The following is a 16,876-nucleotide window of genomic DNA, read 5'->3' as shown; positions in this document are numbered from 1 at the left end:
AGAAGGACATATGTAGAAGTATGCCAATATCTTCTCTGTATAAATATGTAATTATTGGAGTTCTTTTGAAAAGGCTACATTATATTTATACCTTTCAACCTGAAGTTTGAAGTCTTGATCTTACGCCTGCATTACAGGTCTTCCATGATAGTCTCTGGGAAAGAATCTATAAAATGAGGGGTCCAATTTGATTAGGTGTGGGTCAGTCACATCCATGTTTCCTGAGAAAACAAGGACCTTGAATGATCAAATTCAATATTGTTTGAATTATCAACAAGGGGGGACAAAAAATAATGTAAAACTGTGACATGATTTATCATGTTAATTCATGTGTCCTTTTGTAGATAGGTCATAGTGGGTTATAGGACAGAATGCTTTACTAACTGACCATGAATAGGTCAGGCAGGACATTAAGGGAATGGGCTTTTCATGGGAGGAGAGTGACATGTTAACGGACTGATTATGTGGTAGGCAGAATGCATGGGAAAATTTGGTCACTTCCTCTGTTGCATGGGAATAGCTGTTGTATAGATCTATGATTAATGAAAAACTAGTCTTATTCTTCGAAATTAAAGGGAGAGCAGTTATCACAAGAGGAAAATTTAATCAAAAGTCCCAGAATTCTAGGGCTTCCCTGGTGGCACAGTGGTTAAGAATCCGCCTGCCAATGCAGGGGACACGGGTTCGAGCCCTGGACTGGGACGATCTCACATGCTGCGGAGCAACTGCAGCCCATGCGCCACAACTGCTGAGCCTGTGCTCTAGAGCCCGCGAGCCACAACTACTGAGGCCATGTGCCACAACTACTGAAGCCCACATGCCTAGAGCTAAGATAAGCTACTGCAATGAGAAGCCTGCGTACCGCAACGAGGAGTGGCCCCTGCTCGCTGCAACTAGAGAAAATCCGCGCGCAGCAATGAAGACCCGACACAGCCGAAGATAAATAAATTACATAAATAAATGTATAAAAAAAATAAAGCCCCAGAATTCTATGTGTATATGAATGTTTGACATTTAACTGCTGTCCTTGCCTTTTGCTACTGTTTTATTCAGAATGTATCATAGGTCTCTTGTTTTAATAAAATTTAATTATTTTTCATCATCCTAATGAATCACGTTCCTTTCACCACCACAGTTTTCTTCCACCTAGGTACTTTATACCAGAAGGTAACAGTGCACCCGTAGGTTCTCGGGCTTTAAAGAATCTGTAACAATTTCTTTCCATGATGGGTTCAGAAAACTTATAAGTAGATTATTTATCCTTGTGTTGTTGTCTCCAAACATTTCTCCAGAATATTTTTGTGGCTATAATGAAATGCAGTTCTATGGTACAGTTTCTGATTGTCACGTCATTCTGATGAATTTCTGTCTTTATGATTATAAAATGGATTTCCTTATTCTTGACACGTTATTTACTCTTTAATTTACCTTGTATTATGTTAGCCACTCTATTTTGAATGGTGTTGAAATGGTGTATTTTTTCATGCTTTCTTACTTTGTGTATTTTAATTTTTGGAGTGCATTTCTTGTGGGAGACATATGGTTGTCTCTGTTCAAAAAAGTCCAGTTGAAAATATTTGCTTTTCATTTGGAGTCTTTAGGTCACTTTGTTTTAAAGAGATTATTGTTTAGGTATTTTAAATTCTTATCTTGCTTTTGGTTTTATATTGTCTCCTTTGTTTTTTCTACTGTTTTCCTATTTTTCCCCTGTTCTTTAGAATAAATAATTATTTATGATTTTTTTTATAGTGAAAACTTTTATATGTGTAACTGTCCAGCTGGACTCAGTTTAGATGATCCCAGTTTTGTTGGCAACATCCAAAGCATCATAGTCAGGAGGCAGTCAAACATAGGCCTTCTTCTCTCCATCAGGCCTGATCATGGTGTTTACCTTAGCCACGTCAGTGTCATAGAGCTTCTTCACAGCCTGTTTAATCTGGTGCTTGGTGGTGGTGATATCCACAATGAACACAGGTGTGTTTTTGTCTTCTGCTTTCTTCATGGCTGACTTGATGGTGAGGGGAATCTTGATGATGGCATAGTGTTCAAGTTGTTTCTCCCAGGGCGCTCTTCTGAGGATATTTGAGCTGTCTCCTGAGCTGCAGTGTTTCAGGCAGTTGGAAGGTGGGTGACATCTGGATCTTCTACTTTTTTTTTTTTGGTGGCTCTGGACACCTTTCAACATTGCTTTCTTGACCTTCAGGTTGTGAGTGCTATCTTTCCACTACTTCATTATCCCACCTCACCTTCACGTCCTCTTGGTAGTAGTGAGGATGCCATGATGAAACACGTCTGTGCATTCTCCAAACAGGTCTTCGTGGTTTGGAATCTTATTACTTATACTGTAAGGCCTCTAGGTAAACTATTGTTTTTAAAAAGAAGAATCAACATGCAAAAGATACACAGCCATTTTATGTTTATCCTTTAAGTTTGCATTTTAAATCCTCAACAACAAAAAATTCTAATTAATAGAAGTTCACAATTCTAATTGTCTCCAATAGAAATTTAATATCACACTTCACCAAGCCACACACCAGTTGTGGCTAGTCCTTAATCTTGTAAATATGTTCCAATTTTGGAAATTTTCTCCTACTTTTTTCCACCAAATTGCCCTTCCTGGTTTGTATTTTCATGACAAACTCAATTAATTAATGATATTATGCAAATATCCCTTATATGCGCATTTCCTGAACACACTGTTTAAATTAGAATGACCTGTCACTCTATCATTGTACATATGAAACTTCACTGTACTTAACACCATCATAATCTTATTTAATTTTTACTGACTTTCCCTTTTAGAATATAAGCTACTTGAAGGCAGGATATTGATTTCGTTTCCTGCTAGCTATTCAGTGATTGGAAACATTTCCGAATGATAGATGCGTGAAAGCACTTGATCAGTGCAAAGGAGGTTGCTGTAATGCGTGATTTAATGGATCAGTAGGTCAAATTTTCAAGTAAACATGTAATTATATTTGTGGCCCCAATTTCTTTGTTACCATACTTTACAGCCTAATGTTCTGAATATTTGCTTAAAATTCTCAGTATAATTTGTTCACACACTGAATTTTCTACAACATACGCTGAACAGATCTAACTCATCCGTGAAGGGATGTCTTCGTGACTTTTTGCAAGCCACAACATTTAAAATTCAAGATTCGATCGGAAATACTCCATTCTACACCCATGAAAGATAATAATCCTATTTCTCGGGTAGGACAGTTTTTATTTCTGAGTGATAGGCTGCCTGGAAAACAGTGACTGAGAAAAGTAGGAGGTTTATCATTCTCACCTAACATGAAGTCCGGAAGGTGCAGTGGTGGGTGTGATGGATCCGCTGCCCCTTCTTCCCCTTTGACCACTTAATCTTCAATGTCCTCAAAGCAACTCTCGTGTTGTGCATTTTTTTTCAGTCAATACTCTCATAAAAAGAAAAAAATTTTTTGATTTCTCTTTTTATGGTATCTATGAGATGATGGATCCTTACTAAATTTATTGCACTATTTCAATATATAAGTCAGAACATTATGCTATACACCTTAAGCTCATAACGTGAGGTATGTCGAGTACATCTCAATAAAACTGAGGGGGGAAAGGCAAATAAAACACTTTAGGCAAAATGAAAGAATGAACAATGCAGTTTATAGGAATTGAAAACAATGTATTGCTCTTTACAAAGCAATGGTGAGGGAAATTATCAAACGGCTTAGCCCTTCAGCCTCAAACCCCAGGTTTTGTCCCCAAGTGTCTGGGACTGACAGCGTGTTGAGCTGGCCTGGCTGAATGAGAAAGAGAAAGGAAAACTCTTTTGTAGGGTGTCAGGGTGAAATGGGCCAGCCTACGCGGGGAGAGTTTTGTATTTCTTATTATAGTTTGTAATACAGTGGCAAGTCCAGGTCTTGTTTGCTTAAATCGCTTAAATTAATTCTAATTGCAAAAATGTTCCCGGATCCAACTAGCGCCCCACGGCTACCACTTGGAGAGCCAAGTTCCCAACCACTGACTTGGCTTGAGCTGCAGGAGCGGGACATGCGAGAAACCAGCTGGCAAATATAAGCTTTTTATTGAAACCGTTTTCAACTTGTTAGGAGGAAACATCTTACTTTCAGACAGACGTGGTCCACACAATTGCAAGCGTTTACCTTAAACTGTTTCAGACAGGAACTTAAAATGAGAAAAATTCATGGTACTGTAAAGCACCAACCTAAGCCCCGCCTGCCGGCGTTCCAGGCGAAGATTTGGGCTCTCCTCGCCCCGCCCCTCGCCAGTAGCGCTCCGCCCAGGCCCCGCCCCGTAAACTCCGCCTCTAAACTGCGCTTGCGCATTTTTTAATGGAAACGGAAGCGTAGAGCTCTGAGTCCCGGTCACACTGGAAAGCGTTAAGTTTCTCCTTTCTGAGTCAGTGCTGCGCGGTCCACCTTTCTCCACCTTCCGGTGTGGGCGTCACTACGAACCTTAAATCCCAGCAGCCGGCCCTCCGCCCCGCGTAAATCCAGACGTCGCCGTTACAGGTAGGTATGGTTTCCTTTGGGTTTGAAATCGCTGAGGCCGGTCCCGGTGCCCTTGGCTTTTCTACCTTCGGTCCAGGTAGACACCTCCATTCGCCACATTTTTCTGCTTAAAACTCTTTACTACCTACGCCTTCCCATTTAAAATCCTCTTCCCCGAGTTGTATTCGCGCCCCGCAGCCTCGCCCCCTCGCCCCCTCGCCCCCTCGCCCCCTCGCCCCCTCGGCCCCTGGAGGGCAGCGCCGGCCGCCCCGCTCCCGGACAAGCCGTGTCCTCTCCCCGGTCCTGGGGTTCTGCAGAGCCCGCCCCTCTCCTGAGACCCCCTCCCTCCCTCCCAGCTCCTCTATGCTCGCCTCCTCCTCAGGCCGGTCCTTCGGCTCGTCTGGCCTCCCCTTCCCGGTCAGCCCTTCCCCTCACCCCGCGTTGGGGGACGTGACCTGGGCCAGCCTTGTGACACCCAGTGGTCTTCGGTATCAAATTCACCTCCATTGGAAAGTTGGCGGGCATCTTATTCGGTCGCCATCTTTCTGAATATGTGCGGGAAGGGGAATCAGGGGAAGCTGAGACAGAGCGACTTCGAGAAAGAGAGGAAAGAATGTGTGCGAACCGATGGGAACGTAGAGGATGGCTGAGGGAGTTGTAAAGAGATAGTAAAATGAAAGCGATTATGCCTCGAAAGGAGCTGGTGAATAAAATAGAGAAGTAATTAAAAAGGCCGGATCTCCAGGGATTGGAGAGCAACCTAGAGAGAGGGGCTCTAGATCAGCGGTAGGGGGCGGGTAACAGCGGTGAGGCCCTTCACACAGAGTCCAGGATAGGATGAAAGGTGGAACAATGGCCTTCAGAGCATCATGGTGCTGGGAGAGACACGGAGGACAAACGGTGACAAGAAGAGTAGAGGAAGCAAAAAGAGAAGGCTTTTTGCTTTTTCCCCATTGTCTCATGTTCGCATGGAGGAGAGATAGCGAAATGGGGAAATTGGAGGAGAGCCTCTAGGGGTCTGCAGCAGGGACATGGCAGCCAGTGTGGGCTTCAAGATGAGCCCCATGAATGGTGTGTGCACCTGTCTCTTGTGGGCTCAAGCGGTGTGTGGAACTCCTGCAGGTTATGTCTCAGTTCTGACTGGAGCACCTGGAATTGGTAGTTGTGGGGTGCATTATGGTTTGAGGTGCCAGAGTGTCTTAGCTCAGGTTCCCTGGGACCTAGCTGCTGAGACTGAGGTTTCCATGTATTGGTTTAATTGGGTATTTCTTGATTATATGTGAGGAGGAATGAAGGCAGTGGATTTAGGCAGAGAAAAACATTTTCCTCCAATATGAGAAGTGTTGGGTTAACTAAGCCCACAGTGGTCATTGGGTGCAGTAGGATGGGTGACTTGTCCTCAGGGGATGGAGCTACAGGGTGCCCCACGTCATCCACTCCGCAAGTGACTTGCGTTGGTCTTTTGGAAGGTCAGGAGTCATTGTGCAGTTTTTAGAGTAATACAGGGGAAATTTCAGAGATCATTTTGTGGGTTACCTTTGGTATTTTTTTTTTTAGTATTTTGGCTTGCAAATGGAGAAAGTTTTAGATGTACTATGATAGTTACAAAAGAGAATTTGGTGTTTCCTTGGGAGGTTTTGGGGTCCCCCTGGGGCATGTGCATCATTGGAAGCATCTTTTATACGTAGTTTTCAGAGATGACAGTGTTTGGTCTGTGTTCACCACGGTGAATGAAAGTATGGCGTTTTGCTTCTAATGGTCCCGTGGGTGTCTTCGTATGTAGTTGTCCCTCAGGCATGATTTATTTGGGTTGGAATGTTTTCTGATATTTTATAGCAGCATTAGTGGATCATTATGGATTTTTTTCGAGACTGTGTTGGACTCTATGAGAGTTTTCAGAAGGGAAATTATGAGTACTAAGCTTCAGACGGCAGATGATTTTTATGAGGGAGATTCTGCTAGGCGTGTTTCTGTGAACAGAACTTGAGAGGGGCCACTAAGTTCTCTGACGTAGGGAAAGATTGTTCCACGAATCAGAGGCCCAGCAGCACCACAGTGATCTGCAGTCCAGACGCTCATTCATCCTTGGCGAGCTGTAGCTGCTACTTGCTTGCTGCCAGGCCAGTTCGTTCCGCTACTGTCCTCTCCCTGCCCGTCTCAAACACACAGATACACACACACACGCACAATACAGAGAACACAGAACCCTTGTGCTTTGTTGGTGGGATTTAAAATAATGTAGCTCTTATTGAAGATAATGTGGAGGTTCCTCAATAAATTAAACATAGGACAGGCACACAATCTGTGAAACCCACCTCTGGCTAGATATGCAAAGAAATGAAATCATTATACCGAGGGAAATATATGCACTCCAGTGAGCATTAGTGCATTATTCACAGCAGCCAAGATGTAGAAAGAACCAAAATGTTGGTTGACAAGTGAATGGATTTAGAAAATTCATGTCAGCCATAAATGATGACATTATTACGATAGAAAAAGATAGACATTTTATGTGGAAAGTAGAAATGTCAAACTCATAGAACCATAGAGTATAGAGGTTGCTAGGAAAGGTTGGGTGGTGGGGTAAATGGGGACATGTTGGTCAAAGGTTCATTTGTAAAATGAATGTTCAGTTGTAAAATGAATAAGTACAACACGTATGCCTAATGTCTGTTGTGCTGACTATCGTTAATTATAGTGTGTTTTTATACTTGGAAAGTGCTGAGAGAGCATCCCTTAAGTGTTCTTTTATTTATGCATTTATTTATTCATTTATTTTGGCTGTGTGTGGGATCTTAGTTCCCCAACCAGGGATCGAACCCAGGCCCACAGCAGTGAAAGCACTGAGTCTTAACTACTGGAACGCCAGGGAATTCCCTCACTTAAGTGTTCTAAACACACAGAAATAAAATGATAACTGTGAGTTGATAGACATGTAAATTCCTTTATTTTGATAATTATTACACATCTGTCAAATAATCGCATCGTATGCCTCGTATGTTCACCATTGTTATTCATCAGTTATAGCTCTGTAAAGCTGGCAGAGAAGAAGAAAATGGGTGTGCTGAGCGTCCCACCTCTGAGTGGTGCTCAAGCCAGGCTTCACATTAGATCAGTGAGGCATTCTGCATATACATGTTTTGTACCCTCTGACCACAGATTCCTTTTCATAATGTCAGTGTGGAATCCAACCTCAGTAGTATTTAAACGTGCCCCAGCTGATTCCAATCTGGATCCATCATTGAGCATCATGACTCTGGGTGCCCCCATTCCTGAGGGCTGAGATCTGGGCTGAGGGTGAGGGGCTCTGCTCTGCGTGGGGATGGATCAGGGCTGGTCTGTGACCTGAAGGGGATCGTCGGGTCCAGCTGAGGTGCCCACTGCTGCTGTGTACGTGAGGGCCTCACCAGGAGATCTGAAGAAGGTGTGGGAAAATGCACGTGTTGGTCTCTGTGTGGGAGTTTACTGTCCTGAGTCCCTCCCGGGACAGTGGGCAGCAGGGGACTGTCTGTTCCGCATGCTGAGGTCTTCCCTGTGTGTGTGGTGGTGACTCAGGAAGGGGGTGTGTTGATTCTAAGCATTAAACAGCATCTTCCCAACTTTCAGGATAGACCTCTAAAGACTCATGTTGTCTGAGGAAGAAGCCCTTAAGAGGCGAAAGAGGAAAGAACTGGAGTCTGCAATGGCTCTTTCTCAGGTAAAGTCATATTCTCAGTTGATTTCTCTGTCTCTCCTTCCTATAATGCCCTTCTTTGGACTCCCTAATCTTCTCTGACTCTGCAGTATCCTGCTTGACAGGTATTAATGAAAGTCAAGTATTAATATGCACAATACCTGGGTAAAATCTGGAAGTCAGACTAATTAGGGCAATTTGTTCTGACCTTTTTTTTTTTTTTTTGGCTGCACTGCATGGCTTCTGGAACCTTAGTCCCCAACCAGGGATGGAACCCCTGCCCCCTGCAGTGGAAGCGCAGAGTCTTAACCACTGGACTGCCAGGGAAGTCCCAAGGGTGTTTTATTCAGTCATCAAATTTAAAGTTTGAAGTCAACCTAAATCTCTGGCAGTTGGAAATTCTTTAAATCACTTTCATCACCTCCATTCCTCAGAGGTTGTCTTTTCACTTTGTTGGTTTTATCCTTTGACACACAGAGGTTTTTACCTTTGATGCACGTAAGGTTCCAGCTTCATTACTTTGCTAGTAAGGTATCTAGTTTCTCAGCAACATTTGTTATTGAGACTATCCTTTCCTCTTTGTATAGTTTTGGCAACCCTTATCATTACATTTTCCATATATTCCAAGGATTATTTGGAATCTGATTTCTAATCTGATCCATTGGCTTATGTATGTGTGTTTATGCCAGTACCACATCATCTTGATTACTTTGTAATACATTTTGAAATCTAAAAATGTCAGCCTCCAATTCCTTTTTGAAGACTATTTTGGCTATTTGGGGTCCCTTGAGATTCTATAGAAATTTTCACAAGATTTTTTTCTATTACTGCAAAAATTGCCACTGAAATTTTAATAGGGATTCCATTGCATCTATAGAACATATTGGGTAATATGGTCATTTTAAGAATCCTAAGTCTTTCAATCCATGAGTACAGGGTGTCTTTTAATTTATTTGTGTCTGCATGGACTTCTTTTAGCAACGTTTAGTAGTGTTCAGAGTACAAGTCTTTCGCCTCCTTCACTAGTATTTCCTAAGTATTCTATCCCTTTTGATGGTATAGTAAATAGTATTGTTCTCTAATTTTCTGTTGACGTTGTTCATTGTGTATAGAAATGCAACCGATTTTTGCGTGCTGATTTTTTTCTGCTGCAACTTTTCTAAAGTTGTTTTTTGAAGTAGTAGTTTACTTGTGGAATTGTTTTGCTTTGTACATATAAAAAACCTTGTCACCTACAAAAAAGAAAATTTTATTTTATTTTTTGATTTGGAGAACTTTTCTTTTTCCTGTCTAATGCCTCTTCTGCTTTTTATTTCTACTTTCATTTCATTGTGTTTAGACAAGATACTTTTGATGATCTTAATCTTAAATTGTTAAGATTTGTTTTGTGGGGCTTCCCTGGTGGCACAGTGGTTGAGAATCTGCCTGCCAATGCAGGGGACATGGGTTCAAGCCCTGGTCCGGGAAGATCCCACATGCCGTGGAACAACTAAGCCCATGCGCCACAACTACTTGCGCTCTAGAGCCTGCAAGCTGCAACTACTGAAGCCCATGCGCCTAGAACCCGTGTTCCGCAACAAGAGAAGGCACCGCAATGAGAAGCCTGCGCACTGCAATGAAGAGTAGCCCCCGCTCGCCGCAACTAGAGAAAGCCCGCACACAGCAACGAGGACCCAATGCAGCCAAAAATAAGTAAATTAATTAAAAAAAAAAAAAAATTTGTTTTGTGGCCTAAGATGTGGTCTGTCATAGAGAATGTTTCACATGTGCTTGAGAAGGAATTGTTTTCTGTTATTGTTGGGTTGAGTGTTCTCCACATGTCTGTTAGGTACAATTGTTATACAGTGTTGTTCAAGTCCTCTGTTTCCTTATTCATCTTTTTGTTTGCATGCTAGGGTAAACCTAGGGTGCTGAAGTCTCATACTAGTATTGTGATGTTATTTATTTCTGTATTTCTGGTATGATTTGCCTCATTTTTTGGGGAGTTCTGATGTTAGAAGTATACGTTTTTTAATTGTTATATTTTCTTGGCAATTTACCCTTTTATCATTACATAATTTTTTTTTTTTAATTTAATTTTATTTATTTATTTATTTTTGGCTGTGTTGGGTCTTTGTTTCTGTGCGAGGGCTTTCTCTAGTTGCGGCAAGTGGGAGCCACTCTTCATCGCGGTGCGCGGGCCTCTCTCTATCGCGGCCCCTCCTGTTGCGGAGCACAAGCTGCAGACACGCAGGCTCAGTAGTTGTGGCTCACGGGCCTAGTTGCTCTGCGGCATGTGGGATCTTCCCAGACCAGGGCTCGAACCCGTGTCCCCTGCATTGGCAGGCGGATTCTCAACCACTGCGCCACCAGGGAAGCCTACATAATGTTTCTGTTTTGGTTTATTTTGTCTGATGTAATGTAGCCTCCCTTGCTCTCTTTAAGATGGAATATCTTTTCCATACTTTCACTTGTCTCCTTTCCATGTCCTTAGATTTGCGAACATTAGAAGTTCCAATTCTCTGACACGCTCTTCCTTTGTCTCCTGCTGTTGCCCTCTCTTTTTCCTTTCTCTACTGCTCCCCGCTAAGGCACACTGTGCAGTGCTAAAAGGCAGGAGCCCTGGGCAGCTCCCTTTACTCCACTGTTGTAATTTCAGGGGAATGCATTGAGTGTTTCCTTCTGATCATGATGTTTGGTGAAATGTTCTTCCTTAATTACCATATATGTTTTTCCATATTGTGTTTTCTCATGATTTTTAATTCTATAAGAAGTTTTAAATTTTATTAGTGTGATAATTCTTTTCTTAATACATGGAAATAATGTATAATACTAATACCTTTTGTTATTTTGAATCAATATTTCATTAGTGGGAAAAACAAAGAAACTATGGCTTTTGTTACTGCGTATCTGTGTACACTGAAATCTATTAAATTGTATTTATATTTTTGAATACAGTTATTTTATTAAGATTGGAGTAAAAGTATTTTTATCATGTCAGTACCATTTAGTACTGTTGATACTTTTTAATTGTCCACAGAATGCTTATTTACATGAATAAAAATGAAAAAAATCATGTAAAAACATTTCTTGAGACAATTCCTGTATTTCAGTAAATTGTGTGTTTACATGTATGTTGTAGAGTTCATAGATGTTCAAGTCTGTGGCTTTGATAACAGACATCACAATTTCATAACTATGTTTTACATCTTTTTGCGTTGAAAGTATATTATAAATATATTGCCTGGCCTTGAGTTTTCTCTACAGTATTCTTTTAATGGTTTAAGTAGTAGTAAGATTCCTAACATTTTATGTGCATGTGTTTGTGTGCCCACATGTATAATGACCGTTTATGTTCTTCCATCTTATTCACCTTGAACTTCATTCAAGTTTTCTCAGGGAACCCTCTCTCAGTGTACCTTCAATGGTCTGTTACTTAACTTTCTGCTTTTTTAGCTTTCATTCCACAGCTCAGACACGTTAGTTCAAGTGCTTTGCTGTGTCACTTCTTAGCTTCTTGACCTAAGTTGAGTGTCTCAGAGTGTCTCTGACAGTGTTCTCCTCTGAAAGATGGGAACAGATCTTTCTGATGAGCTATGATGTTTACAAAAAGTTGTTTACCAATGAAGCATTTAGAGTAATGCTTAACATATAGGAAATATTCCCATACCTTAAGTCATTGCTATTCTTATTCATTGTCATTTAATATTTTCATTTTTTAACAACTCCACTGTGGACTTTGTCATCTCTTTTTTTTTTTTTAACTGTTGGCTGCGCCTCGCGGCATATGGGTTCTTAGTTCCCCAACCAAGGACTGAACCCGTGCCCCCTATAGTGAAGTATGGAGTCTTAACCACTGGACCACCAGGGACGTCCCGACTTTGTCATCTCTTGAGATGGCAATCATACTGTAAGTCATGTAGATATAGAATATCTCTCAGTGTGTAAAACACAATATGTAACACTCCTACATAGCCAAGCCATTGTTGAATTTTATTTGTATTTCATGTATTGTCCACAAATACGAAAAGTCCACATTAATTGGAGGATATCATAATTTTATGAAAAAGCATGAGGAATTAAAATTAGAGACCCATAATTTGCTCCAAATACATTTAAGTGGATCTGTCAGAGTACATACTTTAAATGAATTGATCCTTACCCCTCTCTCCTCTTCTCATTTTTTTGTGAAAATAAGAACTCTCCTCACAGCCCCTTTGTGAAATGTGTTTTCCTTTCAGAAACAGTTGACGTTCAAGGATGTGGCCATAGAATTCACTCAGGAGAAGTGGGAATGCCTGGACCCTGCTCAGAGGGCCTTGTACAGGGACATGATGGTGGAGACCTACAGGAACCTGCTCTCCCTGGGTGAGGATAACTTCCCTCTAGAAGCTGGGATCTGCTCTTGGATATCTTTGCATTTTTTCTGTGTGCCTCTTGGGAGCCCCTATTTTGCTTGACTGATCTGAAATCCCTGTTGACTTGGACATGAAAAGCTCCAGCTTGTGGCATCAGAGGTTTAAAATTACCTTTTCCTTTGATGATCTGCCCACTTTGTGATCCATGAAGGTTTGTTCCAGAACTTAACGTATTTATAATTCCCAATGGCAAACTCTTAATATACTCAGTTTCCTGTTTTCTACCCATGCGCTTTCGATTTAGGGGTTCTAGGAAGTGAGCTTCATTTGTGCATATTATACTGTTCCTTGTGTATTCAGAAGGAGGCAAGCAGTGGGTGAATTTTTGAGTTATTTTTCTAGACCCATCAGTAATGTCCTCAATCCTTAGCTTAACAAAGAACTAGGCTTCTAGAAAAGTCACAGCAAATTATGTTTCCTTCCTATATGGAGGAATTTCTAGTTCTCATCTGAATGTTTTACCCATTTTGTAGCAAGAGAAAGAGCGCTGTGTTGTGGAGAGTGATGTGAATGTGCTTGGGGATGTATCAAAGTGTGAACACAAGTCATAGCTAAGAAGGGCAGAGGGGAAGCCTGGGTAGTCATAGTGTTTGTGAAGCTCCCCTCATTGGATTGATCTATGGAAATACAGAAATTTACTTATCGTTGTGACTGCTGAGTGTAAATTTTTCTTCTTTGTAATGTATCACTCTGTCCTTCAACATGTAAAATGTATTCTTTCATCCTCCATTGGTACTGCACCTCCTACAGAGAGAAAGGCAAAGTCTTTATCATGGTCTGTAACACTGCCCTCTGGCTCCTGTGAACTCCTTGGTGCCTGACTTTGAGGAGCATGAGGTGGGCTATTTTATCAGGGTCTCTTTCCCCTTCATCTGTCCTTCAGGGCATGATTCCATTGGGTGCTCTATTTTCCGTGCATATAGAGAAGAGCTGATGCCTCAAAACTCTAATCCCTGGACCTTTCCCATTTCTATCCCCATTTGATATTCTTAGAAGACCCAAAGAGAAGATGGGAAAACACTAGCTGCTCTTTGATTCCATCTGGCACCTCCGAACCTGCATGGAGCTGTTTCAAGCCCTCTCTGGTTATGTAGATCCCTCAGACATTTCTTCTGTTCTGCTTTTGCCACGTACTTCAGTGCTACGTCAGGCTGATTGGATCTTCTGTGATCGTATTTTTAAAATTAATTAATTAATTAATTTTTTTTCTGAGTTGGGTTTTTGTTGCTGCATGTGGGCTTTCTCTAGTTGCGGTGAGCGGGGGCTACTCTTTGTTGCGGTGTGCGGGCTTCCCATTGTAGTGGCTTCTCTTGTTGCGGAGCATGGGCTCTAGGCACGTGGGCTTTGGTAGTTGTGGCACGCGGGCTCTAGAGCACAGGCTCAGTAGTTGTGGTGCATGGGCTTAGTTGCTCTGCGGCATGTGGGATCTTCCCCGACCAGGGCTCGAACCCGTGTCCCCTGCATTGGCAGACGGATTCTTAACCACTGTGCCACCAGGGAAGCCCCTGGATCTTCTGTGATTATTACTTAGGAAAAGTGTAAGGACAGTGGACAGAGAGATTGTCTTTTTAATCCCCTGTCTCTCATGGGGTGAATATGTGCATCTTTCAGGCTTTTAGTTTGGTATCTATAGGTAGAGCAAATGGTTTCATCTCAAGGTCTGTAATATCTGACACACATACCTTGTTTTTTTTCCCCACTCTTTTACTGCTCTACTTAGTCAGGGAATGTATACTCTTCCTGATTTCATAGTTTCATAAGTTTACTTGATTTTGCCTCTACAATTTGTTTTTGAAGTACATAGCCCTGGTATCTAAATTTTTATCCAGTTTCTTTGCTGTGATAATCTACCCTTTGTTAACAGATGACTCTTGGTGTACTCTCTATGGAATGTGTTTACTGGGTAACAGAAAATACTTGAACTGAGAATACTTTCCCTCATATGTTGTAATATTTTCTTGCTACGTACAAAATCACCACTCGAAGCTACTTAGTAGAGTGGTCAGCATATTCTAGGGTATGAGACAGAAAGTATCACAAGAGCCTGACCAGTAAGTTTTTTCAGTTTTTCTGTTTGTTTGTTTATTTTTGAATTTTATTTTATTTATTTTTTATACAGCAGATTCTTATTAATTATCCATTTTATACATATTAGTGTATACATGTCAATCCCAATCTCCCAATTCATCACACCACCACCACCACCCCCGCCACTTTCCCCCCTTGGTGTCCATACGTTTGTGCTCTACATCTGTGTCTCTATTTCTGCCCTGCAAACCGGTTCATCTGTACCATTTTTCTAGGTTCCACATATATGTGTTAACATACGATATTTGTTTTTCTCTTTCTGACTTACTTTACTCTGTATGACAGTCTCTAGATCCATCCATGTCTATACAAATGACCCAATTTCGTTCCTTTTTATGGTTGAGTAATATTCCATTGTATATATGTACCACATCTTCTTTATCCATTTGTCTGTCGATGGGCATTTAGGTTGCTTCCATGACCTGGCTGTTGTAAATAGTGCTGCAATGAACATTGGAGTGCATGTGTCTTTTTGAATTATGGTTTTCTCTGGGTATGTCACAAATGCATGTCTCAAGGCCACTGTGAAAATACTGTTCTCATATATTAATGACTCTTTTGGCCTCAGTAAATGGTGAATAGGAATTTCTCCTCAGGATAACATTGTCCAAGTTCACATCCTCGTATTTTTAAGCACTGAAATCAGAGAACTTACGAAGTAGAATGATACCTTTAATGATGAACCACAAATTGTTTTGTTTACTAGACTGTCTTCCCCATTGAGCAGTCCTGATACTCTTGTGGAACATCATTTGACCATATACACAAGAGTTTATTTCTGATGTCTCATATTCCACTGGTCCCTCTGTCTCTCTTTGTTCCAGTACCACACTGCTTTGATTAGTTTAGCTTTGTCATAATTTTGAATTAATTGTGAAACCTCCATGTTTGTTCTCTTCCACCTTTTTATCTGCTATAGAAAGTCTATTGAGATTGTGTATGAATCTTAGAATGGATTTATCTATTTCTTCAAGAAACACTATTGGGATTTTGCTAGGGATTGGGTTGACTCTGTTGATGCTTTGGGTAGTACTGACATCCTGACAATGTTGACTTCCAAGACAACAACTTGGAATATCTTTGCATTAATTTGTGTCTTTTCTAGTATTTTTCAGGTCTGTTCTTAGTTTACTGTGTGCAAATCTTTACCTTTTTGTATAAGGTTATTCCAAGTATTTATTTTATTCTAAGTGAAACTGTTTTCTGACCTTCTTTATTGTTCATTGTTAATGTATAGAAATACAATTGATTTTTGCCTGTTGATTTTAGATCTTGTAATTTTTCTGATTTCCTTCATTATTTTCTCGCAGGTTTTTTTTGCAGAACCTTCAGAGTTTTCTACATATTAAATTATGTCATTTGTCAACAGAGAGAAAAAGTAATGCTTACTTTTTCTATTTGGATACCTTTTATCTCTTTTTCTGCCTGTTTGTTCTTGCTAGGGCTTGCAGTGATATGTTTTTAGAAATAGTGATGGCAGGTATTCTCAACTTGTTCCTGATTTTAGAGGAAAAGCTTTAAGTTATTCACCAGTGAGTATGATGTTAGCTGTAGGTTGTTAATATATGTCCTTTATTATGTTGAGGTAACTTTTTTGTATTTCTAGTTTATTGAGTGTTTTTATCATGAAATGCTGTTGACTTTTGTCAGCTGCTTTTTCTGCATCAATTGAGATGATCATATCGTCTTTTTCTTTCATATGTTGAACCATCCTTATATTTCAAAATTATATGCCATTAGTCATGGTATATAATAATTTTAATGTTGTGTTTATTTTAGTTTACTATTTTATTGATGATATTTCCATCATTATTCATAAGAGAATTTAGTCTCAGATTATCTTGTAGTGTCTTTGTCTAACTTTGGTCTTTGAGTAATTCTGACCGGAGAGAGAGTTTGGAACTGTTTCATTTTCTTCAATTTTGAGGGGATGGATTTAAGGAAGGTTGATCTTAATTGTTTTTAAATGTTGCATAGAATTCTGCAGTGAAGTTGTCTGGCTTTCCTGTGTTGAATGGTGTTTGATTAGTGATTTATCTCCTTACAGATTATAGGTTCGTTTAGATTTTTAATTTCATCATGATTCTGTCTTGGCAGATTGTGTTTGTCCAAGAATTTATCCATTTCTTCTAGGTTATCTAAAATTAGGCATAGAACTGTGTTAGTATTTTCTTCTAGTTTTTTGATTTCTGTAGAATCAGTTTCAGTCTGTTGTAATGTACCCT

At 40.6% G+C, this 16,876-nt stretch overlaps 2 protein-coding genes across 2 annotated transcripts in view; one reads left to right on the top strand and one right to left on the bottom strand.

The window, feature by feature from the left end:
- Positions 1–1,843: 1,843 nt before the first annotated feature.
- LOC133077750 (large ribosomal subunit protein uL23-like) lies at positions 1,844–2,185 on the bottom strand. Its single transcript, XM_061172509.1, has one exon. It carries the CDS (start codon positions 2,183–2,185, stop codon positions 1,844–1,846), a length of 342 nt encoding a protein of 113 aa, XP_061028492.1.
- A 2,192-nt stretch (positions 2,186–4,377) lies between these two features.
- LOC133078772 (zinc finger protein 480-like) overlaps positions 4,378–16,876 on the top strand; it is a 35,409-nt gene continuing 22,910 nt past the window's right edge. Inside the window, exons 1-3 of the mRNA XM_061173961.1 lie at positions 4,378–4,514; positions 8,100–8,190; positions 12,387–12,513. Of these exons, the coding sequence (XP_061029944.1) occupies positions 8,119–8,190; positions 12,387–12,513 (199 nt within the window). The 5' untranslated portion in view covers positions 4,378–4,514; positions 8,100–8,118. The remainder of the gene's footprint in view (positions 4,515–8,099; positions 8,191–12,386; positions 12,514–16,876) is intronic.

Source organism: Eubalaena glacialis, chromosome 18, assembly GCF_028564815.1.
Source record: "Eubalaena glacialis isolate mEubGla1 chromosome 18, mEubGla1.1.hap2.+ XY, whole genome shotgun sequence".
NCBI lineage: Eukaryota > Metazoa > Chordata > Mammalia > Artiodactyla > Balaenidae > Eubalaena > Eubalaena glacialis.
Note: the sequence above shows the minus strand (reverse complement) of the source record. Positions and strands in the feature narration are given on the sequence as shown.